The sequence below is a fragment of the Leishmania infantum genome, chromosome 29, assembly GCF_000002875.2.
Source record: "Leishmania infantum JPCM5 genome chromosome 29".
NCBI lineage: Eukaryota > Euglenozoa > Kinetoplastea > Trypanosomatida > Trypanosomatidae > Leishmania > Leishmania infantum.
This window is the reverse complement of record NC_009413.2, coordinates 834,988-861,093: the sequence shown is the minus strand read 5'-3', so window position 1 is coordinate 861,093 and position 26,106 is coordinate 834,988. Positions and strand designations below refer to the sequence as shown.

General features: G+C 59.7%; 9 protein-coding genes across 9 annotated transcripts; all 9 read left to right on the top strand.

The window, feature by feature from the left end:
* Nucleotides 1-496: 496 nt before the first annotated feature.
* LINJ_29_2070 (putative protein farnesyltransferase alpha subunit) lies at nt 497-2,779 on the top strand (the record flags this gene model as incomplete). The annotated part of the gene is made up of 1 exon (XM_001466685.1): nt 497-2,779. One exon carries the CDS (start codon nt 497-499, stop codon nt 2,777-2,779), a length of 2,283 nt encoding a protein of 760 aa, XP_001466722.1.
* Nucleotides 2,780-7,215: 4,436 nt separating this feature from the next.
* Nucleotides 7,216-7,836, top strand: LINJ_29_2060 (conserved hypothetical protein; the record flags this gene model as incomplete). The annotated part of the gene is made up of 1 exon (XM_001466684.1): nt 7,216-7,836. One exon carries the CDS (start codon nt 7,216-7,218, stop codon nt 7,834-7,836), a length of 621 nt encoding a protein of 206 aa, XP_001466721.1.
* Nucleotides 7,837-8,645: 809 nt separating this feature from the next.
* Nucleotides 8,646-10,460, top strand: LINJ_29_2050 (conserved hypothetical protein; the record flags this gene model as incomplete). The annotated part of the gene is made up of 1 exon (XM_001466683.1): nt 8,646-10,460. The coding sequence occupies one exon, from the start codon at nt 8,646-8,648 to the stop codon at nt 10,458-10,460; it is 1,815 nt and encodes a 604-aa protein (XP_001466720.1).
* An 825-nt stretch (nt 10,461-11,285) lies between these two features.
* On the top strand, nt 11,286-12,113 carry LINJ_29_2040 (hypothetical protein, unknown function; the record flags this gene model as incomplete). Its single annotated transcript, XM_001466682.1, has 1 exon — nt 11,286-12,113. One exon carries the CDS (start codon nt 11,286-11,288, stop codon nt 12,111-12,113), a length of 828 nt encoding a protein of 275 aa, XP_001466719.1.
* A 711-nt stretch (nt 12,114-12,824) lies between these two features.
* LINJ_29_2030 (conserved hypothetical protein) lies at nt 12,825-14,204 on the top strand (the record flags this gene model as incomplete). The annotated part of the gene is made up of 1 exon (XM_001466681.1): nt 12,825-14,204. The coding sequence occupies one exon, from the start codon at nt 12,825-12,827 to the stop codon at nt 14,202-14,204; it is 1,380 nt and encodes a 459-aa protein (XP_001466718.1).
* Nucleotides 14,205-14,999: 795 nt separating this feature from the next.
* On the top strand, nt 15,000-16,343 carry LINJ_29_2020 (conserved hypothetical protein; the record flags this gene model as incomplete). Its single annotated transcript, XM_001466680.1, has 1 exon — nt 15,000-16,343. The coding sequence occupies one exon, from the start codon at nt 15,000-15,002 to the stop codon at nt 16,341-16,343; it is 1,344 nt and encodes a 447-aa protein (XP_001466717.1).
* A 681-nt stretch (nt 16,344-17,024) lies between these two features.
* Nucleotides 17,025-18,215, top strand: LINJ_29_2010 (conserved hypothetical protein; the record flags this gene model as incomplete). Its single annotated transcript, XM_001466679.1, has 1 exon — nt 17,025-18,215. One exon carries the CDS (start codon nt 17,025-17,027, stop codon nt 18,213-18,215), a length of 1,191 nt encoding a protein of 396 aa, XP_001466716.1.
* A 1,836-nt stretch (nt 18,216-20,051) lies between these two features.
* On the top strand, nt 20,052-23,261 carry LINJ_29_2000 (conserved hypothetical protein; the record flags this gene model as incomplete). The annotated part of the gene is made up of 1 exon (XM_001466678.1): nt 20,052-23,261. One exon carries the CDS (start codon nt 20,052-20,054, stop codon nt 23,259-23,261), a length of 3,210 nt encoding a protein of 1,069 aa, XP_001466715.1.
* Nucleotides 23,262-24,673: 1,412 nt separating this feature from the next.
* Nucleotides 24,674-25,000, top strand: LINJ_29_1990 (conserved hypothetical protein; the record flags this gene model as incomplete). Its single annotated transcript, XM_001466677.1, has 1 exon — nt 24,674-25,000. One exon carries the CDS (start codon nt 24,674-24,676, stop codon nt 24,998-25,000), a length of 327 nt encoding a protein of 108 aa, XP_001466714.1.
* Nucleotides 25,001-26,106: the final 1,106 nt, after the last annotated feature.

Sequence of the window (26,106 nt, the reverse complement as noted above, 5' to 3'; positions counted from 1 at the left end):
GAAGCCGCGGTTTTGTCCAGCCGTAACAGCAGCTTTACATGCAGCACGACTGCAATGTACATCCGAGCCACGGTGCATCAAAATACCATACGTGCATCGGTCAAAGAGAGACCCTCCCTTCACCTCGCGCTTATCGACCTCCCCCCTCTCCCGCTTGCCCCTCCTGCGATGAATCTGTTTTGTGAAGATGGTCTTCTTCGCCGGGGGGGCGGGGAGGTATGTCGCTGTCTCCGTATTGAAATTAATGACGGATCATTTAAGAACAACGTAAGCTCTTTGGTTGGGTGCGTCCGTTTACGAACGCCCCCATCTCCTGACGGGCATCCGACATGCAAAGGGTGCGGTGCGCTCGCACGCGGTTGCCCCCCCCCCCGGGGGGGGGGCACATGTCGGCCCATCTCACACTTCACATCTCAACTTCGTCTTTCCGCTTGCCTTTTCTCTCCCTCTTCCCCTCCACTCACTCACAGCCATTCATCGTCGTATGCGTCTTCGCATGGACATTGCAGGCGCGATGCAGCGTTCGAGCCGCACATCCTCCCCGTCCTCAGTATCGTCCTGGACGGCTGCCTCCTCCGATTGCTCGCAGGACCCCGAGGATGGGGAGCGGCTTTATGAGCTCGCCTGCGTCGAGACCTTCATGCCGCTTGCCGCGGACGTGACACCAGCAGACGAGAGTCTTGGTGCATCGCCAGAGCACCCCGTCGCGAAAATTAACTATCCGCCGAACTTCAGCTTCATCTACGGCGTATACCGTGCACTTCGAGGTCAACTGGAGTACACCCCAACGCTCCCGCCCTGCGGTGAGCGATGTGGGGGTGGTGAGCTGCCTCCTGTAATTCATGCCATTCGCACCTCAGCGGCACGCTGGTTTCTTCTGCTGGCCTTTGCACTTCGCCAGTGCACCTCCAACTACACCGTCTGGAAAGACCGACGCGATGTGCTCATGTCCCCTGCGGTGTTGGAGCAAGCGACCCGTGACGCGCTGCCGGAACTTCCGATACCGGCCGCCATCCTTTCCTGCACCGCCTCGGAGGCAGACAAGCAAGAGGCGCTACGGGAGATGGACGAAAAGCAGACGAAGCTGAGGCTGACGTCACAGCACTGGCTCCCTGCGCGCGCCGACATTGCGTGGGAAGGTCGGCTGAGCCCGTGGCGTGCGGTGCGCTGGGAACTGACGACGGTCGGTTGCTTCACCCGGCTGTACCACAAGAACTTTCAGGTGTGGCACCACCGAAAGGAGCTGCTGGCGTACGCTCTCCAGCAGAGCCCCTCTCACGTCCGATGCGGTGTGGACGCCGCGGCCACGGATGAAAAGCTGGAGCAGCAGGTGGAGGACAGCAGTCCGTTTGTGCCCCTATTGGCGAGTGAGGCAACATTTAACGATTACCTGCGCCGTCATGACGGCCTCGACTTTGCCGCGGTCGACGAACGGCCGACGTTGCGCGCGGTGCTGTGCAATGAGGATGGGAAAAACTATCATGCCTGGCTGCACCTGTCATGGTACTTGCATGCCTTCTCCTTCCTGCTGACGCCGCCGTCGCGGAAGGCCCTGGATGAGCACGCAATGGTGGCTACGGCAGCCGCAGCTGATCAAGCTCTGCGCTTTACGCCGCGACCCGACTGGATCACTACCTCGGAGGGCGCAGCGCCGCCGGCACTGCGCCCCACCCTACCACCAAGTCCACTCACCGAGGAGCTGCAGTTCACAGCGCAGCTTATCTGTCAAGACTGCCGCAACAACTCTGCGTGGTGTCACCGCTTCGCCCTCTTTAGGGAAGCCCTGCTTCGTCCTCTCTGGCGGCAGGTCTGCTCCGAGGCTTGCACCAGTTCGGTCGGCGCACCCACCAACAGCGAGAACTGGCCGGGCACCCTGCGAGACATTTGTGCAGTGGAGCTGAATTACTCGCTGCAGTGGTTGTATGTGGACCCAACGAACGAGGCCGCCTACGCCCACGCCCGCTCCGTTGCCCTCCTCTTCCACACACTTCTCATGCGATGGCACGTGTGGGCGGCAGAGCACGCCAGCAGGGACGGTAGTGAGGAGCTTCAGCGGTACCTCACCGACGCCCCATTGCTCACCCCGGTCGCACTGGCGAACTCCGAAACGTGCGCCGACGCCGACGCCGGCACCGTCAGCCCCTCCACGCCACTTGTGGATCTCCTCCGTGACCGCCAACGCTGTGTTCGGTGGGACGCCTACGTGGAGAGCTTTGCCCTGATGCGGCACATGCAGCGGGTGCTGCACACTGTCGTCCGGCTCCGGGTTACCGAGCTGGAGGCGCAGACGGCGCGCGTCTTGCGCTTGGCGGCGGCGAACAACACGAGAAGCTCATCGCAGCAGGCACCCAAGTCTGAGGCGATTGCCGAGCTGAAGATTCTCTACGAGAGCAGCTCACAGTACATGCTGGATAACTTCCACCAGGTCGACACAGCGCAGTACTTGGCCTGTCAAGCAATGCTGGAAGAGATGTGGCTGACGTACATGAACGCGGCACAGCGACGCGGGGTGCAGCAGCTTCGCCCGTCGGAGGCGTATCGCGAGGGTCTCCAGCCGGAATGGCTGAAACCCTGTCCATGGGATGAACCGAAGACGAGTGCAATGGACGCAGGCAAGCAGGAAGACCGTCAGGATGCTGTCGTCCTCGACTTCCTGGCCTACGAGGCCGCTGCGTTGAGCAAGGCGAAACAGCTGACGGTGGCGGACCCGATCCGTCTCAAGTACTGGAAGCACGAGGTTCTTAACGTTATGTACCGCGGCTATGGCATGTCTGTCTGACAATACCAGCGAGACGAAAAGAACAGCACACAGTTGCGCGTAGGCATGTGTAACTGCGTATGCTCCAGCCGAAAGCAAACACCGACGCTGAGTGGTTAACGCGGCTTACGTTCCTCGATTTGCTTGGTTCAAACCACCTTTTGGCCCGATTGATGCCAGAAAGCCAAGGCGGCGGTGGTGTGCCGCGGTCCCGGTAAAGAAGATCTCCAAACAGCCGTGCGGCGCGCGTCAACCGCATCGCCTTTGTACTGTGCCGCGCCAACTCTCGGCCTGTTCGTCACATAAGGAAGCACAAAGATCGACGCCCGCGACCATGCGCCCCGACTCTTCTCATTCTGCACCATCACTGCCTCCCTTTTGTTTTGCCTCACGGGTCTCATACGCCTTCGCAGGTCCCTTCGGGTTCGGTTTCGCTCTGCCCCTCACAGTTGAACTCAAGGCCACATGCAACCTGTCTTTTTTCTTCTCCCTTAGTAGCCACCGCGTGGCATCTCAGGGTCCGGCGCCCCCACTCTTCAGGGGTGCCAGGCAGTCCACCTCCTCCCACCCCCCTATCCCCGGCCGATGCCGAGCCACCTCTGGTGACGGACAGGGTCAAGCACCTGCTACGTTGCGGGGTGGAGGGAGGCCAGGTCGTATATGGCACTGCGTCGGAGAGGCCTGCGGCCGTGCACACGCTTCTGCCGTCCATGTAACGGGCAGAGAGTCAGCACGACTCGAGCGTATCCCACCCGGGCCCTCACACTGCCTCCTGGTGTGTATAGTCTGAGTGCCACCCCGAGGGATGCACCAGGGGTGGCGACCGGCATGATGGGAGCCGGCTGTGTGGCGACCTGCTGAGCAGTGGTGGGCAGAGCTTGAGGCAGGGGCCGTGCTCAGATGGCTGGAGTCGGCACATTGCTGCAACGCGTGTGTCCACAGCTGTGTCGCACCACGCGATGGGGCCTATATGGCAGGCTAGGGAGTTTGTGTTGAGCATACTAACCTCGTGGTGTGCGGCCGAGAAGGTGGGCGCATTGGAGGAAAGTAACAAAGAACTTTCCATGAGGTTGTTTGCCTTTCTCTCTCTCAATGTCTCCTGATGAGCTTGTGCCCGTTACTGATGCGCTGTACGTGCTGCTTTCCTTTCTGCGGTGCCCTTGTGAGGGTCCTTGGCGTTGTCGCGCTTGGCTCTTTTGTTTTCTCTCGTCTATATGTTGGCATGTTAGCGTCGCGTTGCCTTTCTGTGTCAGCTTGGTCATGGCTGTGGCGCCCTTTGGCACCCCATGTCTATTCAGCCCACCCACCCCTTCCGCACCACCTTCTTCCCCATTTACACACACGCGCGCCGTCTGCTCCCTGCACCGCTTGTCTCTCAGCATCCTCTTGTAAGTACTTAGTCTTTTTACCGAGTGTCATGTATGTGCTCGAGTACACGCATGCATGTATTGATGCACACATCTGTGCGTGTGCACACACGTGCGCGCGCCGCGCTTCTCTCGCTCTCTCATGTTTCTTCCCGTGCATGCACTGCTACTCATGTGCTTTTCCTTTCGTTTTTTTTTTCTCAGCTGCTCTCCTCTCCACACACGTACGCGGTCCAGTGAAGTTTGAGGGGAGTGGGGCGAGAGGCGAAGGTGAGCGAACTTGTGCCGCCAGATACGCGCGTACGGTGCCCAGGCAGAAACACGCATGGTAGGGTGGAGGCACGCATCGGACAGTGAACGCACAACGACGCGCTTTCTCTCCCTCCTACCCCGGCCACTGCGTCCACTGGTCACGGCGGGGAAGCAAAACGGAGATTCGATCATTTTGCCGCCTTTGCTTAGTTCCTTTGATTCTTCTTACTTTGCGTGCGTTTTTTCCGGAGACATGAGGATGCGGTGGAATCGGAGAGGGGGTGGGGAGGGGGCATCGTGAAGTTGCTTTTCTCCAGTGCAAGCGAGATCTCTGCTCCATTTATCGGTATTCGTTCGATGCTTCATGCAGTCCTTTCGCGAGAAAGGACCCCAGTGACCTCATGGCTCCCCGCCTTCTCTCTTGCTGCTTCTACTGTCTGTGTCCCCAGAGCAATACCACCGCACGACCCTTCATGTCGCCACGCGGTGAGACAGGGAGCTGGAAGGACGAGGCGGCACCGCACTCTCGTCCGTGCACACAAGCACAGGCATAGATGCTTATCGACGCTCTTGTATGACAGGCGGACTCTATTCCTGCTGGCATGGCCCTCAGTGTCACCGGGACGATTGCAGACGCTACCCCAGAACTCAGATCGACGGAAACGAATACGCTTGCTTGCTCATCTCCTCCGTGTAACTCGTTCCCCTCTCTTTGTCCTTCTCACTCTGGTCATGAAACAAAGGTTTCGAGCACACGTGTATGGCTGTGTATACGCGTCGAAGTAGCAGTGAAGGGAGAAGAACAGCACCGATTAGAGACAACCGTGCATGCTACTTCGGAGGGTGTCACAGTCCATGTGGCGCTCGTAAAGTAGAGAGTGGAACCGCGCCGGGTGGTTTTCTGCTTCACTCCAGATAAACGTGATGAAGCTAGACAAGGGGAGGGTGCGCAGGGGTTCCTGTCAGTGGCTCTCATTCGTGCCCCGCCTTCCTCTCTGTCACTCGCATTCGCTGCGGGGACATGTCTCCAGGGCCCATGCGACCGCAGCACAAGCACGAGATTCGCCCAGCGAGCCCGACGCCCCGCCCCTTTTTTTTCCATGTTTTTTTTTCCGTTTCCCATGTCTTGTGCAACATGTCCTCGCATGCTGCGCGTGTCTCTCACTCGCTCGCCCTCTCTCTCTGTGTATGCGCTGCACGCAATCCGCGCACGCAAACTCGGCGGCCAACACGGAAGAAAAGCGGCGGCATTCAATAGAGTGCGCATCCCGTCTCTACCTCATCGGGGCCGTGTTCTCTCCGCCCCTGCCCTTCCTCCCCAACGCCACTGCCACCACGCGACGCGCATATGCATGATGATCATCCAAGTACAATCGCATCTATTTTTCTGAGCCGGACGTGAATCGAGACTTGCTTCGTTCCTTGCATTCACATGTGATGTGGACGTTTCTGAAGCTAACGTGTGTGTGCGTGTGTCCGTTTTCTTTGTCCCCCTCCATGACGATGCTTGAGGTGTTTTGACCTCTGCATTCTTGGGCTTCGCATCACTTCGCTGAGACGCAGATGTCGATCTACCTCGTCTCCGTTCCGTGGAGCGGGGGGGGGGGGTGAGAACAGCTTCGGTAGTGCCCTGTGAAGGTCTTTGTATCTGTGTGAGATATCCCTTTCCCTAACAGAACGTGCGTGTCGGTATTGGTGTGTACATATGAGTGTCTTGTGCGCTTCGGAGCGCGCGACTCGATGGACTGCGTCTTGAAAGGGCCCGTTGCTCTGCCGTCAGCTGCCCCGATGGTGGATGGCGAACTAGAACCGCGTGCGTGTGCGACTGCGCTGCTGCTGCTGGGGAGTACCACGATGACTTGTCCCCTTCCCCGGCGGGTGTATCCTCACAACAAACATCGCACACCGACCATGTGCCCAGACAGCACAAGAGAGAGCGAAAGAGGGACACTCGTGTCGCCTGGCAAGTTGGGTTTATGCGCGAAGAACGTGATGATCATCCAAGTGCAATCGCATCTATTTTTCTGAGCCGGACGTGAATGGAGACTTGCTTCGTTTCTTGCGTTCACATGTGATGTGGACGTCTCTGACTCGGATGGGCAACCCTCACCTTCTTGTGGCCGCGAGTGATTTCCTGGCCTCTCTTGGAGCTGTGCTGTCGTTTGGGCTTTGCGACGGAGGCTCGAAGCAACGGGGTGGAGGAGAGGTGAGGAGAACAAGAAAGGATCTTGAAGCATGCGTGCTTGCGATGCCTGGAGAAGCGATCAAGTGAGTGCGATGCAACGGTGCGGGTAGATGCGAAAGGAAGGCGCCTGTGCAAGAGGGTCACGGAACCCCCCTGTTGGTGAAGCCGGAGTGAAAACGTCGCTTCGCCGTGTTCGGAGGCGCGTGCCGCTCACGTTTGCTTTCAGCGATAAGTCTCCTTGCGCAGGAGAGCGGCAGGCGCCCCTCCTCCTCCCCCCCCCCCCCTTTAGCGTCCCTGCGAGGAACGAGAGAGAGAAATCGCACGAGACGCAGAAGGGCTTGCAAGTAAAGACCGATGTTTCACAGAATGGAAAAGCAAAATACTACGAACAAGCAAGAAACAGCTGTGTGTGTGTGTGTGTGTGCTTAGATGTTTCTGGGGTATGTCTCGCCCCAGCACTGCCTCCGTCGCAATGTAATAGGCAGGACGCGACTTCACTCTCACCACCTTTGTTACCCGCCTCTCTCCCGTCCCCCTTCTTCCATTCTCTCGCTCTGTACGCACACAGTGAAGCATCAGCCTTGTTGAAGCGCCTGGTGTCGTCAGCGCCTTTACGACCCCACCACCATCTCCCAGGTGTGCGTGTGCTTGGCATGCAGTGTAGGGTCATACTACACATGAGGCGAGCCACAGCGGCATCCGCGGTGCTTCTCCCTCTTGTGTCGTTGCGCAGTCACCGAGGTCGCTCCTATAGCTCGCCAGGGTACACTGTCTACACCAACAGTGCACCTGATCCGCGATCACCAGGGCTGCTGCCTGGCTCGGCGGCACCTCTCCACCACATTCCGTCAGAGGACACGTCCTACGGCGGCGGCAGCCGTGCGTCCACACACGCGGACGACAGCGGCGAGCCGCGCGATGGAGAGGGCCTCACAGAGGTGGACCTCAACCCACCGCAGATGCCCTCACCGCAGCAGTACGAAAATTATGGTGAGTACCTCAACGCCTATGACCAGTACCTGAAAGACATCACGCAGTTCTTGGCATCGGCGCGTGCCTTTCTGCAGAAGCAGCTGCGTCACCTCCGCCACGCACACGCCGGCCTCGCCGAGGCGGTGCGCCGGGAGTATTTCTGGACGTTTATTCCCTTTATCTGCGCCCTCTGTGTGCATGTGGTAGACTCGCAGCATCACGTGAACGCCCGAATCACCCGCGAGCGTCTGAAGCAGCGGGCCAAGGAGCATGTGAAGAGCGTCAAGTGGGTTTCCGTGTAAGTGCCTTGTTGCTTTGTGTATGCGGATGCGGGAGATGACCTCCCTGCGTGAATTGTCGCCTGCTGGTCTCTCCTCCCACGACACCTAAGATCGATTCGGAAAGGAAAACAAACAATGTGGGGTTCACTAGGACTACAAGCTAGCGTTGTGCGTGGGTGGGGGGAGGGAGGGTTATTCTTCTCCCCGCTCACCAACCCCAATGCGTGCCGCTTGAGCTGCGCAACGCCTCTCTGCGCACGGAAAAGGGGGAACGTCATGCTGGCCTTCTGCGGCGGACGCTGCGCCACAGCTTACCATCCCCACTACCTCCTTCCTACTTTACACTGCCCCTCCCCCTCCTCCTCCTCTTCCTCTGTGTCGCCTCCTTCTCCTTTTTTTGGGGCATTGATGCGCGCAAGAGGTCCAGCAACAACGCACCCAAGCACTCCAAGGCAGCGAGCAGCTCCCTTCGTTTCCCTTCACACACGCACGCATACGCCGTGAAGCACGGCCACTCGCCCGATCTTTTGCCTGCGCTGTATCGAATTTCTGCTGGGCACAAAGCTGCCAGCCTCCCCCCACCACCAATTCCCGGGTGCCCGAATAGAGGGTGTGTGAGCGCCAGTGTGTGTGCGGAGAGACTTCGAGGAAGAAAGCACGGGCGGGCGGGGGTGCACAGTAGCCGCCTGTTATCACCGCCGATTGTTTGCAGCGGCGCCACCGACGGAAAGCACTCGCGCAGACCTTAGTGCCCTAGAACGCCGCGCCCGCTCGCCCTTGTCACCTCCTTGCTGCATTGCCTTCCAGCTCAGGAGCAGAATAACGATATCATGAGTCTTGCGTCGTCGTCGTCTTTCCCGCCGATCGCGCTCGCGACTCAGCGCCTCCGCACCTTTGCGGCCCAGGAGGAGCAGGCGCATGAGCTCACTACTTCGACGGCGCTGGAGGAGTGGGCAACGCAGTGCTTCGAAGCCGAAACTGAGCGCATCAACCGCGAGCTGGTGCAGAGGCGCGAGCAGGCATCTGCGACGTTCCTACCCGCGCTTTACATGCGAGGTCGCGACCCGGCTGCCGACGAGACAACACGGCTTCTGCACAGCACCTGCAAAGCCTTCGAGTTGGACATGCGCTTCAAGGAGATCGAAAAGCTGGACGAGATGCACGCACATTTGTGGACGCTGCTGAGTGCAGGGGATCGCACCAGCATCAGCATGGAAGCGTACGAGCAGCTGCTGCACGACTTCAATGAGTGGGCAGCGGAACACTATGAAGCGCAGCTGCCACCGCCGCCGAGCACCGTCTGGGATGTGTCGGAGGATGAGGACGAGTGCATCCTATCCAGGAGAGAGGGAAAGAAGGACAACCACGAGAGAAGCGGAGGCGGTAATTCGTCTCCCTCGATGTCCCCGCTGCAGCCCCCTGTGTCGCTGGCCCAACCTCTCTCCGCAAGCACGCCACCGGTCTTGACCGCTACGATAGCAGCGCCCAACGACGCTCCAGGCAGCAGCGGCACACAGGGCGCGAGCTGGGACGCTGTCTTGCAGCACGTCAAGCGCTATCGCGACCAGCAGCACAGCGATACTCCTGCCTCTGCACGCTCCCTTATGCGGAGCCACGCCCACTTTGAGCATCTGCTCCGCCTTGCAGAGGATCAGCCGGCGCTCGGCAACGTGCTCTACCTCTGCTCGGTGCCGCCGCCGCGGCCGGACGTGCAACTCTTCCTTTCCTGCCCTCGCAACGCCGAGCGCGCGGTCGAAATCGCCGCCATCTACCAGACCTTTGCGAAGCAGGTGTCCCTTGTCAAGTGCGAGGCGGAGCTTATTATGTGGGACAGCAACAACGATGGGCGGCTCTCGGAGGATGAGGTGGAGAACTACGTGCGCGATCTGGCGCCCCGGATCGCCGCGCTGCAGGCGATGGGCAAGGACATGCTCCCCTTCTACTGCTGCACAGTGAGTCGCCGGCTCTTCTGGGACCTCGACCCCGGCAATCGCGGCGTGCTACGCATCCACTCCCTGCTACACAGCGGTGTCATGGATGAGTGGGTTAGCCTGCAGCTCATGACGGAAGACGACCCGCAGAACTGGTTCGGTGCTCTCGTTACGCAGCAGCTCTACAACAAATTCGTGCTGTTGGACACCCGCAACACGGGTACGCTCAATGTAGAGAACCTGCGTGGGTACAAAAAAGGTTTGCCGACCGTACTCGACGACGGTCTGCCGCCGGACGTCAGTCCACTCTGCTCCCTCTTTATCGATCGCTACTTCGAGACGAACACGCTCATGACACGGTCTGAGATGGACTACCGCAAATTTGTAGACTTTGTAATAGCCGTGGAGCTGCTGCCGCAGTGCAGCCGGCCGTACTTCTTCTGGAACATTCTTGACATGGAAGGGACGGGCGTGTTGACGCCGATGATCGTCAACCAGTTCTTTCGCGAAACGCACGCGAAGCTAGTAGCCGCCGGGTTGGACGTGCCCTCGCGCGAGACGGTTGTGCAGGAGGTGTTCGACCTGGTCGAGAAGGCCGAGTCGCTGCTCATCACGCGCGACGAGTTTGTGCGGTCTCCGCAGGCGGGATTGTTTGTGGCACTCTTGATTGACTGCCTCTCGTTCTGGACCTACGAAAACCGCGAGCAGCGCTGACTGAGGAGGGGAGGCCGCTAACTAGTTTCACTGGATGTCGGCAATGACCCTGGCCACCATCACCACTCTGTCGCCGCTGTCTCGATGCTGTTAGCCCCGTGCAGCGATCTCAAAAGCACAGGCTCATTTTTCTCGCCTTTTTTTCGCGGGCTGTGTGGCTTGGACCCGCTCCTCGCCTCTCTTCCACCAAAACACACACGCGCGCGCGCGCATTCACGGGATAGGATGGAGCCGCGAAAGCGTTGAGAAGAGGAGGGAAAGCCAAGGGGGAACACGCAAAATACTGTGCTTTCTGTTGGCGGGGTTTTCGGCTCCTCTCTTCCCTGAGCGTTGATGTCATGGTGAGCAGCCGCAACATTGAGTGTACGCGTCTCTATCCATGTGCGTGCGCACAGGAGTGCGGAGATACGGAATTAAAGTGGGCCACGCGGACTGGGACTCGTGTGCGTCTACCTCCTCCCTCCCTCCCAACTCATCACCCCCGCATTTTTGTGTACCATGTTAAAGTGCGTCCTCGACGCACACACGTGAACTTATCGTCGTCTCGAATGGCAATAAAGTGCCCCACCGTTCCTCCTCTCCGAAACGACTCTCTCTGTCCCTGTCCCTGTCTCTTCCGCTGCGTGTGTATGTGTGTATGTGTGTGTGTGTGTGTGTTTTGTCTTTTTGCCGGCCCCGGAAGCATACGAGTGCGAACGTTGCAGCGCACAGTGAAATAGCACGCAGTGCACGGTATCACAGAATTTGGCGGAAACGAATACAACGAAAGCTGCTGGACGCGTACCAGCGAACACACGCACCGCCCGCGTCCCATTGCTGTTGGTCATGAGTAGCACCGCTGTGGCGAAGGCGTCGCCAGACATCCAGACCGTGCATATATGCGTCCAAGATGTCCGCGTGCATGAAGTGCAGATGCCGCATCAGCCCCGCTTCACCGTGGAGGCCGCCGGGACGTGGAGGTGTGAAGAGGCATCGATATCGGTGACGCGCAGTGTCGCCCTTCATACGCCAGAGGAGCAAGCAAGGCAGCAGCGAACGCCTCTCGGCGCGCACAAAGCGGGAACAGTCCACATCGTTGCCGAGGGTCGAGTACTTAGTCCTGCGGCGCATGATACCAGTGCGACCAGCAGCAGCATCAGCTCCCGTGCTGACGCAGCAGTCTTCCCCGTGCCTCTCTACGCGGCGCGTGTGTCGTATCAGCGTCCGAATCGATACAAAGAGCACTGGAGCCTTTGCATCGTTGAAGGACCACAGAACCCTACCGCGCTTTCTCGTCCTCAGTTTTACTGCGGCGCGCGTCGACACAGCCGTAGCAGGGGCCTTGAGCGCAGCGGAGACAAGCCCACGCGTGTACTGTTCATCGATGTCGCCGCTCTCACCCCCGATGCTCGCGCGTCCCTGCGCTGCACCAGTACTGAAGAAATCTCTATTCCCACAGCGCTCTACTTCCGATGTGCATCTGCGTCATCGTCTTTGCCGACTTCAGCGTCGACGAAAAACAACGGCAAGCTGCAAGTGCGCCACGGCCCTGGGCACAGCGCATGGGATAGATCACAGCAGCGTCGTCGCCGGGTCATACTTCTCCCACCCACCGCGGCGGGCAAAACGTTTGAATTAGTGTGCATCAGCGTGAAGCGAGGGCGCGACGAGTGATACGAGTGAAAACTCGCTCGCCACAGAGAGAGACGGAAGCAGGTGCAGCCCTTTTATGACTGAAGAGGGTCCGCAACTATCAGCTGTGTGTGTGCGAAGGTGCGTGGAGGGAGGGTGAGCATACGCCGATCTNNGTGTCCGTCTCCCTCACCCTCCTCCCCTCCACGCGCCTGCACTCTCGTGTCTGCTTAGTCCTCACCGTAATTTCCCCGATGAATTTCAGTTGTTTGGTAATGAGCGAGTAACGTGGTGCATGCCTTTGTGTGTGTGTGCGTGTGTGTCACCGCTTCACTGCATTATGTGCTCTCACGCACACGATGGAAGTGCTCACGGGCGCGCACAGCCATATGCACACACACACATACACACACACACACAAGCACGATAAAGGAAATAAAGGCAGAGGTGCCTTTTTGATGGGAGAAGGGAACGTCATCCACCCTCAGAGCGGTGATGGTGTGAATGGGCACCTGGGCATGGTGTCGCAGAAGAACGCACGCATATGTACATATATAAGAACAGGTGGGTAAGGGCTGTCCACCGCCTTCCTCTCCCCCTCCCCTGTGAATCGCACATGTCTCGTTATCCTGTCGCATCCTTGAAAGCACCCTCTCGTCTCTCGCTTTTCCCGTCTCACATCCCTCGCCATGCGCTCTCTATGCCCCGTTGCCACGCCTCAGATCGGCGCTCGCACAGACGAAACAGGCGGTGATGTCCCCGGTCGCCGCGCAGCAGTTCAAATCGAATGCTCTGTTTCGTGTTCTTGCCTTCCTCGACAACACCGGCGCACAGGCCTTTGCACTAGACGCCGAGGTCGACGAGGCCGGTAGCTTTCGGAATCCGGAGAGCGTGTTCGCCGCGGATGCCGCCATCACCGGCGTTCTCACAGCGGCGCTGGATGCACTGCGAGCCAATGTGCGTCGTCTCTTCACAGACGCCGCAGAGCAGCACGCATTACTAGCTGTGCTGGGTACCGGCGCGCCGGAACAGTCAAAGAAGGCGTCCCTGTGGATCACCGCCACCCCCGCGCCGTTACCGCTCGAAGAGGGCGGCACCGCGCCGGCGGGCTTGAGCAGTGACGAGGCCCTGCAGCAGCAGGAATCCTCCTCCATCCCGCTTTCCTCGGCACCCGTAAGCACTGCCTGGAGCGAAGCCGTGTTGCATCCCACCTCTCTCGCGCACTACGCAGACGATGTCGAAAACGAGATTCCGATCCACTTGCTGGTTCGGCTACGCGAGGTGCTCGGCATCCCCGCGGCGCCACTGTGCTGCTGCAACTGTTCTCCTTTTGTGGAGCAGTTCCTCATCGACGGGCTTGACGAGTGGCTTCGCCGCTGCCGGGTCGATGAGGTGAAGCGGATGATACTAGCGTGCGGCGTTCAGCCTACGGTGCTGAACTCGACGTTCATGCGGCAGCAGCAGGCAGCCGATGCACAAGACGCCGCCCTGCCCGATGCTCTGGCAGATTTCGTGGTGGACGTTGTCTTCCCTGTGCCCGCACACGCCGGCAAGGTGTCGGCGAACGCGTCGAGTGCCGCCGCCGCGGAGGCGCTCCAAGACTGGCTCATCCTATCCTTCGAGAAGAACCACGAGGCCGTTGACATCGACGACGAGAACGCTTCGGCGAACGGGCAAAGTGGCAGCAGCGACAACAGCGGCACGAACAGCCAAGGCGAGAGGAAGCGCACCCGCACAGACGACACGCGTCCTTCGGCAGACAACCGTGACGGTCTCGGCTCGTGGGAACCGGCAAAGGGCGAGGAGGTGCTTACGGCTGAGAACATTGATCGATATCTGCTGGAGTGCCCGCGGCGTATTCCCAAAGAGATCCTGCGAGAGAAGCGGAAACGCATCTCTGACGCAAGCATCACTGAGTTTGAGCTGGATCATCACTACACAGCCGCCGAGCTCAAGAAGCTCGTGAAGGAGGGTCTGGGCGCCATGACAGCGTCTGAGGCGACGGACTTTATGGAGTGCCCGGTGACAGAGGCCCAGGTGCAGCAAGCAGCACGAATGACGCGCAAGGCGCAGTTTGTGGCGTGGATACTGTCTGTTCACAAAGCTGCGGTACAGCAGCAGTCCCGCGAGTAGGGCGCCGATGCGGCTGTGCCCTCGCTCTCTCCCGGTAGGTATGCTTGCATCTCTTCAACAGTACTACCCCTGGCCCCCACGTGTGTTGTTGTTGGTGTTCTTCGTCCCTGATGACGTCAGTCATTTCACTGTTGCATCAGGGTCCAGTCCCCACTCTTTCTGGGGAGGCCCACGGAGGCTGCAGCCTGCGCCTGGGGTACGGCTGCGTGCTCTTGGTGTCGGCAAACCAGTCTGGGCCGGCACTTCGCTAAAGCGGGTTGCGGTCATGATCGCGTTTGTGAGGCCAGATCACGACGAATCATGTCGACGACTCAACAAGCATGCGCAGCCACCTACAGCTTTTCCTCTTTCGCTTCGCCGCGGTGATGCCGAGCGTCATCCTGGACCTGGCCTGCGCTGTATGCAGTGAAACTGAAATGGGCTAAGCGACGCCAGACGGTGCTGGGCGGGTGCGGTTGCTTAACGCAGCCGCAGTGCAACAGAGGGTGGCGAGATGTGGTGGTGCATGCGTGTGCTTGTCGATTCTTGGTCTTCTCCTACCCTCCTTTCCCTGTCACGACAGCGCTGCGTACGCAACTCTACGGCACGTCCACACACACACACACACACACACACACCTTCGCTTGCATGTATCAGCTACTGTGCCACATACATCCATAGGCAAGCGAGCACTGTCGCTACAAGGTTCTTTCCGTCTCTCCTCGTCCTTACCTCGGTGCACACTCTGCACACATACACACACGTGCTCGTCCCCGGCCAACCCCCAACACAAACTGCGCTCAAGAGAGAACACCCATGGACTTGGACACGCAACGCAAGGAGGAGTGGTGCATCTCGCTTCAGTTTTTCCTTGCCAGCCGACTACGCACGCCATCGTATGCGGTGGCCTCACGGCAGCATCCCTTCATTCGGGTGCCGCCAATGATCCCCCGCACGCAGTTTCTGCTGGATGGCATCGTTTGGGCCGTAAACGACCATCCTAGCTGGGTGGAGAGCGCGTGGCTCACGATTCAAAACCACATCAAGGACACAGCAACCCGCTTTGCAGAAGTCAGTGACGAGCTCACCCGTGCCACGGCCGCAGCGGCGTCAGCTGCCTCAAGCAGCGGCACCATCACCAACGCGATTTCCTCCATGATTGCGCCGCGCGGATCGGCGCTAGACCGCGGGCGCACCTACCAAGCGCATGCGGCCGTGCAGGATGTGTACCTCGCGTTCTGCGTGATGGATGCCCTCGTAAAAGGTGTCCGCGCTGACGTGGCCGGGAAGCTGCACGAGGTCATTGGAAAAGAGCTGCCGCAGCTTGTTGCCTATTATGTCCCAGTGTTTGCCCCTGCCACGTCCTACTGGGTGGCGAACGCTGTTGATGAATACCGCCATCTTTTCCACGCCCTGCTGGACTCGTGGATCATGCAGAGCACATTCAACAGCGATGTGCATCGCCGCCTTCAAGAGTACCTGCAGCACCGTCTTCAGCACACGCGCGAGGCGGAGGAGGACGAACAGAAACAGCTGCAACAGGATGCCGCTGGCAGCTCCACGGCGAAGGTGAACGGGGGCCGCAGTGGCGTGAACAGCCCCGATGTTTGGGGGACAAGCGTGCAGCACATCATCGACAGCACCGCCCGGGTCAGTGCGGAAGTTATGGCAGCCGCCCCAACGACGAATCTAGTGGGATCAGGGGTGAGGGAAAATGGTGGGCAGCCAGCAGCGGTGGCCAGCGCGAAGAACGCCGCGCTGCGCTCCTTCGAGCGTGGTGTGCGCAGCCCAGACACGGTAGAGCGGACGCTGCGAAGCTTCTTGAACTCCATCTTCCCGCCGCGCAATACGCCGGCCGCGCGGTACCGGTGCCCGCACTGCGGCGCACCTTTCCGCGACGACAAGAGCAAAAACGCTCACTACCGCTGCCACTTCTACGCTCGCAACTTCTTGAAGCCGGAGGAGAAGCTGGTGCGGCTCATGTACCCATCCGCCGCCGACTTTGCGGAGCACACGGGAGACCTGAAGCGCGAGGGCCATTTTACGCGGACCGTCGAGGTGCTGGAGGAGGCGTACAAGGGCGGCAATCGCGGTGCGGTGAAGATCCGCCGGCTGGAGGAGCCTCCCGCTGACTCAAATGGCCCATCCTCCCTGGCCTAGCGAGATATGCACCTGTCGCGCTGCGCACCTTGCGCTTGGTTGACGGTGTTCGGCGTGCATGTCTGTTCACTGCGCTGCTTCTCATGCAGTGCGTGCGTCTCTTGAGCCCCCCTCCTCCTCCCCCCACCCCCCCTTGCGTTGCAGATGTGCTGCAGCTTGATTGTTGAAGCGATACAACAGGATGGAACGCTGGTGTGTGTGTGTGTGTGTGTGTGCAGATGAACATGGGAGGAGTTGCAGCTTCGGCTGTGCTGTAACCGTGACTAGTCATTATGTGTGTGTGAATCCGCTCTCTTTATCTCCGTCCTTCGCGTCGAAACGCGTCTTTGTGCGCAGGCACACGAATGCGTCAGCGAATGTGTACACATACCTCGGGGGAGGCAGTCGTACGTCATGGACACTCAACATGGAGCAACATACACCGTTCATGTAAGCGTTTAGTCGTGCGGGTGGTGTGGCCACCTTGGCCGCTACTTCTCTGCCCCCTCCCCACTTCCGCCCTCTCTCTGTGTTCTGCAAACTGCTCCCCGCATCTTTTACTTGGCTTTGCCTCGCCGTTCTCTTCGCCTACGGCCATCCGAGCCTCCCGGGGACGTACCGCGCAGACACGAATACACGCATACGGATCCACACGCACACACACACACACATACCTGCTCGGCGCTGCTGCGCAGCCTTTGCATGCTCGCTCGCGGATGCGTTCTGAGGTGGCATGCGGTCTCTGCGCGACACGTGCTCGGCCTTCACGATGGGCAGTCGTACACACCAGCTGATATCAAGAAGGCGTTTCGCGAAAGAGCTCTGACCGCCCACCCCGACGCTGGCGGCGACGCCGACGGCTTTCGACAGCTTCAGAGAGCTTATGAGGTGCTACTGCACGAGCACAGCGTGGAAAAGAAGGTCAGCGAGGCAGCAGCCGCCAGCGACGACAGTGGAGGCGGCAGCGGCTTCTGCGCCCGCCCGCATGCAGAGTGGAGCGATGACATGCGCTCGCAACGCGCCTATTGGCGCGACATGTATACCGAAATGAACATGAACCCAAACAGCTGTGAAAGCCGCCGGCACGCGTCAAACACGCATTACGAGGCACGCCAACATTACCGCACCTACGGCGAAGGACTAGGAGAGGATTTCCAGCAAGAATTTAAGTCATCGTCGTTCGCCGGCGACGGGCAGCGGGGCAGCCAGACGAACTTCTCCACCTGGTACTTCTACCGTCCATACTACTCGAACTACCGAAACCCCTACGGCACAGGGTTCACTCCCGAGGAAATTCGCCGAGCAGAGCAGGAGCAGCGCCGCGGCTTCGTGCGTGCAGTGGCGCGGCACGCCTGCCTGTGGTCCGGCCTGGCCTTCGTGGTCTACCTGCACGAGCGCAACAATCGCGTTTGGCGCGCGGTGGAGGCCCGGGACAAGGGCTATAAAGATCCGGAGTACTGGGAACAGCTACGAAAAGATGAAGAGGAGGCACGTCGAAGGAGCCGGGCACCGCTGCGGCTGGAGCAACACTGGTTAGACCCCCCGCTGATGAGGCCTTTGATGGATCTCACCGAGGGTGGTCACAGCGGCGGCTGCGGCAAAAATGGCCAAGGGGCAGAGGACGACATTTCTGGTGCTGCCAGAGCGGGCACGGCGTGGGCAACACATCAAGCCAGGATGGCGCAGGAGCGACGGAAGCAAGCCATGAGTTTGACGCGTGGGATGCGACGGGGTGCGAGCGGAGACGTGGGCGGGCCTCGTGTGGTGAGCTACCAAGGGCGGCCCTTTACTCCAAATGGAGTGCGAGGCATGCGCAACACGGCACCCAAGACACCGAAAACGTACGCTGACGACGTTACATACGAGATGAACGAAGACGACGACGACTTATAGGTGGCCGCCGTCTATGGGGTTGGGAGAACGGCGCCGGTGTAAGTGGCCTGTCCGCTCCGCCACGACAGCCCCCTCCCACTCCAAAACCTTTTTTTTGCCTTTTTTCGGATTTGTCTGTCTGCCTGTGTGTCTGTGCGTATGTTTGCCTCCCCCCCCCCCCATCATCATATGGTTCCTTTTGTTTCACTGGCGTTCTGTCTTGCCTGCATCCTTGCTTTTTCGACTAGTAGCAGTAGCAGTAGCAGTAGTAGGATTAGGCATTCATCGTTGGGCCTCTCTGCCTTCTTTCCCATCTTTTCCCTTACCGACGAATCGCGGCGTCTTTCACAACCGTGACCACCACTGCTTATAGATGGTGTCAACACATATTTCGTGCGTTGCCATCTCTCCCTCTCTACCTTCTCCTCCCCCTCCCCCTCCGCCTCATCCACCCAACAACAAAAAACAGGAAAGGCTTGCTTGATATGCGCTGCTTCATAGAGCGGGAACCTCGAACACGCGCACGCCGTCACACGATGAATCATGTTCTGCTGTGGGCAATCCCGTACGCCCTCGTTCAGTCCTCCTCCTCTTCTTTTTTTTTCTTTTTACCCTTGCACGTGTGGAAGAGTGGTCGAACGCAAACAAGGTCACCGCGAATGCCATCTGAGCTCCTCTCGACGCACCTTGCCCACTATCGTGCACGCATCCACCGGCGTTCAGCACGCTTTGTTTTTTTTCTTTTTCTGCCGCGTCTCGTCCCCCTGCTCGCACTGGCGTTTTGCGTTTGTGTGTGGCCGCAGTGGCATCAGCCACCGCCCCTTCTGTGCTCTTGTCGAGTGTGCGTCTCTTCTTCCAAGCACGCTCGTCTGTAAGCGCGTGTCAAGGTGGGTCCGTGCTGTACACAGAGGCACGACATGTGCGGTGAGGGTGGTGCGTGCGTACGTGCTGCTCCAACTCCCCTCGCGCACGAGTGTGCCGGGAACACATTGGCTTTGCGGATACGTCTCCACCGCGAGGGACTGCCATGGCCACGAACACACCGGCAACGGCAAACGATAAGGTGACGTGAGACACAAGGAAAGGAGCAACGACAAAAAGAAGAAGGCGTCTAAGGCAGAAGTCTGCGTGGGTCAACAAAGGAGATCAGCACAGTACGGTGCGGACGCACGAAGACACGCACACATAGGAACAGCACAGCCGTTGGGTATTTGCACTGCCGAGTCTTTGCACTCACCGCGCTCTGCTTTCCTGGATGCACTTTTCTCATGCAACGAGGCGCGGCGTGACGCATGTAGCTGTGCGGAGACGCCTCCTCCCACGCGCCGCGGACTGTTTGACCACCATCACCACCACTCTGTCTCTGTCCTCTCCCACCTCGCCTTTCTTGGCTCTCTCCTCGATACTAGTCTACCCTTGGGGGCCTACGAGCACAGAAGCCGCGGATCTCTCTCCTCTCAGGCTTCCGCAAGTCGCTTGTTTTCTTTCGTTTGCCTCTGAAAGCGGCAGAGGCGACTGTGGAAAGCAGTAGTAGCGCGAGTGGTCCTTTCAAGGTGCTCCTTGTCTTGCCTCCATATTTCTCCGTCCCTGGCGAGGCACGGTGCCGGAGCACACTCTTGCTTGCCCTGTCGCCTCCGTGCATGCGCAAGCACAGACGCACTTACACACTCCGCCAGCTGCTGAATCTGCACGCTTTCCAGCCCCGCTGCCGTCCTCTGCCTCCCGCCCAATTCAGAAACACTCGCCGAACCACGTGAGCGGCTCTGGTGGGCACACGCCCACGGAGGAAGAAGGCTCCGGTACGTCATCCACGCAGGCCAACGATAGCAGCCAAGCAAGCGCCTAAAAAAAAAAGGCATGCGCCGCGCTCCGTCATTTCATGCCGCCTGCCTTCGACCCATTCATCGCCTTCATCTTTCACGTTGTCAGATTGCGGTTACACATGCATACTTCGTCGCCACCGCAACGGGTGCTGCGGCAGCGTCGCAGATGACTGAGTCACGCGCGATATACGCCCATGCCAGGAGTAGTCCTCCGGGCGCTCAAGGCCAGACGGACATCATTGCGGAGGCGACGTCTGTGGCCGTTGTAGACGCCAACGCCTCTGCCTCTACCAATGCCACCGCTTTCACGGCCCAAGCCACACACATCTCTGACTCTTCGCCATCGGCGACGGCTCCGCAGCCTGCGTGGACAGTGGAGCAGGTGTACGCCATTCTGCGGAAGCATGAGTCCCTTTGCAACCGCATTCTCCTCCTCTCCTCCGCGCCGCTGAGCATGGGACTTGCGGCATCTCCCCTGCCCGCAGCTGTGGAGACCGCCGTGGAGGGCCTCGACACCGTGTCTCACAGCCCCCATCACGTGTCCACTCGACGCGGCCCCCACGCGAATGCCGCGGCGGTGCGAGATATTCGAGTGCTGCTGGACCACCTCTCGCAGGCCCCTCAGCGACTGGGTGCACTCCACGAAAAGCAACGCCACCGCCTCGTGACGAAGGTGTGCTGTCTTGGGTACGCCGTAGGCCTGTATAGTCGGTGCTGTGCACTCTATGCGGACACGGTACTGCTTGCGCGCGGCGCCAGCGACGGCGGTCGTAACAGAGAGCCAGGCGCACTGCTAGAGTCATCTCTCTCCCACGAACACGCCCTCAGATCCTCGGAGGCGTTGTTGCCCACCGTTGCCGTCAGGGCTCCTTCTTCGGTTCCCGACTTTATTATCGACGCCGCCGGTAAAGCGGCTGACTTGACGACGCTGCGTCTGTGCCTCCCCCACGACGTACACGCGTCGCCGGCAGAGGCGAGCGCTACTGCATCCCTGATCTCGCTCACAGCACTGCATGTTTATGCGCAGTGCGTGGGTGTTCTTCTCCGCCACGGTTGGGGAGGTTGTCTGGCATCAACAGCGACAGATATCGGCGTGCGCACCGCCGTTGCAGACGGCGGGGTGCCACATGAGAGCTGTGATGCTGATGAAGGTATTCCGGCAGACCCAGTCATCAGCTCCACCGCAGTGACACGCAATGCAGCAACTGCTGCGGCGGCGGCCGCTGCCTCACTGACGACGAGGATGTCCCCGACCATCGCGCCCGCGGAGGCGTCTGGAGAGCAGGCCTGGCGTGACTTTGCTTTGACGGTGCTGCGGCACCTCCGCATCGACGACGCCGACGCAGCAGACTTTCTCCGCACGTCCCTGCGGAGAGCAAGCTACCGCTACGCGGACACAGGCGGGGACTGGGCTGCCGCCCAATCCTCCGTCTACGCCCAGATCTTCCGCTACTGGCTCGCAGAAGAGGAAGCAGTGGCGAACACTCTCTTGGCTCGCCAAGGACTGCCACAACACGACAGCGAAGTCGATGGCGAGGCGGACGGGGAGCACCGGCGCATTTCCGTGAGAACAACGTCTTCCGAAAAGCAGCGCGTATCCGCTCCTGTGCTGCTTACTGTTCCCGCCCTCCTGACGCTGCTGCGTACCGCTGTGGTGGCTCACCAGCACGACATCGCGGAGTGGGCTACGCTGTGCGTTGATGCGTGTCTGGAAGAGTGGGCACGTGCTTCAAAGGTGGCCGCCGCAGGTGCGAGCAAGGGCAGGCAGCATGATGGGTTCGACGCCGCTGCTCATCGCATTGCCGCTCCACTGCCTCCCATGGACAACCCCTCTGCGCAGTCGCTGCCGCAGCTCGACACACTACTCGCCTGGTACCTTCGGTACCTACAACAGTCGAGTCAGCGCCCACGAGCCGTTCGCTGGCTGTCCCGTCTTCGCCGGCGTCAATCCACCGTGCCAATCCTCTCTAGTGCGCTGGCGACGCTGCCCGTTGCTCGCGAGGCAGCCCGGCTTGCCAGTGACGAGCTCGACGCCGAACTGGCGATGTGGTGTCTGCAGCTCTGTCTGGGCGGCACGACACCCGCCCTCTCCCCTGGGCATGCTGACATCTTTCAGTGCCTCTGCGCCTACGCCCGCTGCGGGCTGCCAAACTTCGATATGGTGCTGCAGTCCTTACGCATGAATGAGCTGCTCGCGCCGACGCCGGAGGAGTTGCTCTTTGTGCGCCTCCTGCACGCCCGCCGCTCCGTCAACTGGCGCACCGAGTGGGAGCACTGCGTGGCTCCCTACATCGTGGAGGATGGGGAGGAGGAGTTACAGAAGTCGGATGGAGAACGGGTCGACGTGAAGGTCAGCGGTGAGACACAAGGCGGCGTCCGCGCAACCACGCGGCCTCCGTCGCGGAGAGTCACACTGCGAATGGTTGAACCTGCGCAGTCGCGCGAGGGTGCACCGTCAAGCTGGCCCATGTGCACGGGTGTGGACGAGTCGCTGGAGGAGACCGGCGGCGGTCGCGTGCCATCGAGTGAGTCGCGGGTGTCCTCTACACAGCGGCCCACGGCACTCTCCTCGGTGTTCTCCTCTCGGGTCATCTATCAGCTCCTCCTGATCCTGCAGGAAGGTGAGCATCCTGCCTTCATGTCCTACTATCGCGCCCTCCTGCTCACCTTCAGCGAGCACGTCACTCCGCAAGATCGCGCGCGGTGGGTGGTGCTGGCGCTCATGTGGGCCATCCAGCTCCACGGCAGCGCGCGGAGCGAGGACGTGGTGTATATTGCGCGAGAGGTGGAGCAACTCTGCGAGTTGCAGCAGACGCACACCCACGCCGCCACCGCGTCATCTCTCCCCCTCTCCCCGGAGGTCTGGCACAGCCTCAGTCGCAAATGGACGACGCTCTACCAGCAGTACCCCCTGTCCCTATGGCACCGTGCCGCAGCGACGGAGGCAGGCAGTGGAAGTGACACGCGGCACGGCTCTCCGCTGCGTCGACTCCAATGCACACCGAGCGCAGGGCTCTTGGCGGTCACACCGGCGCTCAGCCGCTTTGCGAAACGGCGGCATCTGCTACCGTCCGCCGTGGTCTCCGCGACGGAGCTGCTGCGCAAGTCTCGGCGCGTCAGTTCTGAAGTGAAGATTACGGAAAGGTACAGTGACGGTGATGCAGCCGTGGTGCACTGGCCCCCGCGAGAAGGTGCGGATTTTGAGTCGTGGGCAAACTACGTGGGGACCGTGCGGCGGTTCTAGAAGATGGCACACGAGCGATGGCATCAGAGAAGGTGCGGAAGAAACGTGCGGGGTGTAGAAGCGGCGAAAGGGCGCACCGACTGTTTCTTGAGAGGGAAAGGCCGATCTCAACTTCACTGTCTTTCCCTAACGTCCTCCATCTGTCCTGCTACGCCCTTGTCCGCACCCTGCGGCGGCGAGTGGATGTAAGCTCAGGTCAGGAATGATTTTTTCGAGCACATCCATCCTGTCATAGAGCATGAGCTACGCTCCACTCCACCACCACCAACCACCCCGCCCTGCCATATAGGCCCCATCGCGTGGTGCGACACAGCCGTTGACACACGCGTTGCAGCAATGTGCCGACTCCAGCCATCTGAGCACGGCCCCTGCCTCAAGCTCTGCCCACCACTGCTCAGCAGGTCGCCACACAGCCGGCTCCCATCATGCCGGTCGCCACCCCTGGTGCATCCCTCGAGGTGGCACTCAGACTATACACACCAGGAGGCAGTGTGAGGGCCCGGGTGGGATACGCTCGAGTCGTGCTGACTCTCTGCCCGTTACATGGACGGCAGAAGCGTGTGCACGGCCGCAGGCCTCTCCGACGCAGTGCCATATACGACCTGGCCTCCCTCCACCCCGCAACGTAGCAGGTGCTTGACCCTGTCCGTCACCAGAGGTGGCTCGGCATCGGCCGGGGATAGGGGGGTGGGAGGAGGTGGACTGCCTGGCACCCCTGAAGAGTGGGGGCGCCGGACCCTGAGATGCCACGCACGGAGAGGTGTGTGCCCTCCCGTGATCGAGTGTCACGAGTAGCACGCGAGGAAAAGAAACGTTTGGATAATTGGAGAGTGAAGAAAGGCAAGGGACACAGAGTGCTGGAGGAGCGCACAACGGGAAGGACAAGGAACAGAACCACTCACTTCAGGTCGGGTGGACTCCCTCTCATGCTCCTGCTCTCACCTTGCCAATGTCTTCCCACTATCGACTGCTGGTCGTAGAAAAACCTGCTGTCCTTTGATGGGTATTGCCACCTCTCAATGAGAGTCGACGTGCACTTCATCGGTGCCTCTTGCGCCTCCGGCCGTTCGAGTCGGCGCCCTTCTTCTCTCTTTCACATACGCGTACTCTTGCGGCTCTTCTTCGCCACCCCCTCCCTCTCTCTCTCTTGTGCGCATGCACCTGGCATGGAACACGTGCTTGCATGACCTCATGGACACCTCCACGCTACGTGCAGCGGGACACCAAGCGAGTACACAGCATTCTGGCAGTTAGTGGTGAAGCAACGAGTGTCCCTGTGTCTGTGCGTCTGTGTCCTGCCACGGAAGCACTCTGGGCCCTGGCTGTAGCTTTCCCTTTGGTGTCCATCACACATACGCGCGCACACACGTGTAACACATAGACACCGCATCCTTTGTTGTTGGTGGGGCACAATGGGAGGCAAGGCGAAGCCAACGAAGCACACGGCCGGTGAGACGGCGCGCAAGAACCACCTAGCCACCACAAACATGGGTGGTGGCTCGGCTGGTCTGGCGGATCGCAAGGGCGGTGTGGCTGGTCACTCGAAGTTCATCTGCAAGGTGTGCATGGCACAAGCCCCCGACCTCAAGTCCATGCGCATTCACTTCGAGTCAAGGCACCCGAACGAGACCTTCAACGAGAACGACTTCGAGGATCTGCATGAGAAGTACGGCGGGACGACGAGGGGGGTTGCGGTGCACGGCAGTCTGAAGAAGGACAAGAGCAAGAAGAAGGAGTGACGTGGATAGCAGCAGGGCCGCATCAACAGCACGCCAACAAAAGCAAAGAAAACTGTTCAAGCCAAATGAAAAGCGGGGTTGTGAGCAGTGCGCGGACGAAGAATGAGAAAAGAGGATGGCGGAAGGTTGTGAGCCTGGCACGTTGGCCCTCTCTGTCCCGCACCTCCTCCCACCCCTGCCTCTTAACCGCCACTAATGAAACCTCACCACTCCTAAAACCCACCTAACCATCCTCGAAGTGAGAAAACTAAATACATAGCACATGCGTTGATATGTATGCGGGATGTCGCGTGCATCTGGGCGTGTGCCGGAGGGGTATCAGCACCACTGAGCGGCAGTTTTATAAGAAGTTGGGCAGGAAGGAGAAAAACAGCAAAGGAAGCGAGATGGCCAAGGGGGCACGTGGTCGGTGCACGCGATGCACGCAACGATAAAATGAGCGAACAACAATAACGCAGTGCAGCATTAGCTTTCAGCGGAGAGCGCCACGCGGCTTCTCTTGCCGTTTCTGCTGTCTTTATGCGTGTGTGTATGGAACGTGGCGTTGGAAGAGATCTGTCTCTGCTCATGCAAAACGCGAACACGTGTGCCATTCAGCCTTTTAGTGTTTTACTCTTTTTTTTTGAGCTTCGTTTCTCTGGCACGGCTGCTTTTGGTCTGTCGAGGTGTGCGTCTGTGTCCGTCCCCTTATGCGTGCGCGTATGATGGAACGATGACGGTGTGTACTCTTCCGTCTGCGCATGCCCCGTGCCTCCAACATCAACCGCAGCATCATGCTTTCCGCCTCCTCACACACGCACACCTTACCCTCCACCGCCCTTGATCTCCGAACTATTTCTCCAATCCTGTGTGTATGCGTGTGTGTGTGTGTGTGTGTTTTTTCGCGGCTGCGGTCGCCGTTCTGTCGCCGTGTCGGCCGTGCGCAGCGTGCAGGAGAGTTTCGTCTTGCTGTTGCTCCCTTCCTTTCGTAATGCGCTTCTTACTGAGTGTTATCTGTACGGTGTCCTGCATGTGTAAGTATGCAGATGTGCGTGTTCGTGCTGACCTGCGTGCGCTGGCAGCCTTGTGTACTATATGTGTCTCAAGTTCCCTTTCCTGTGTGCTCC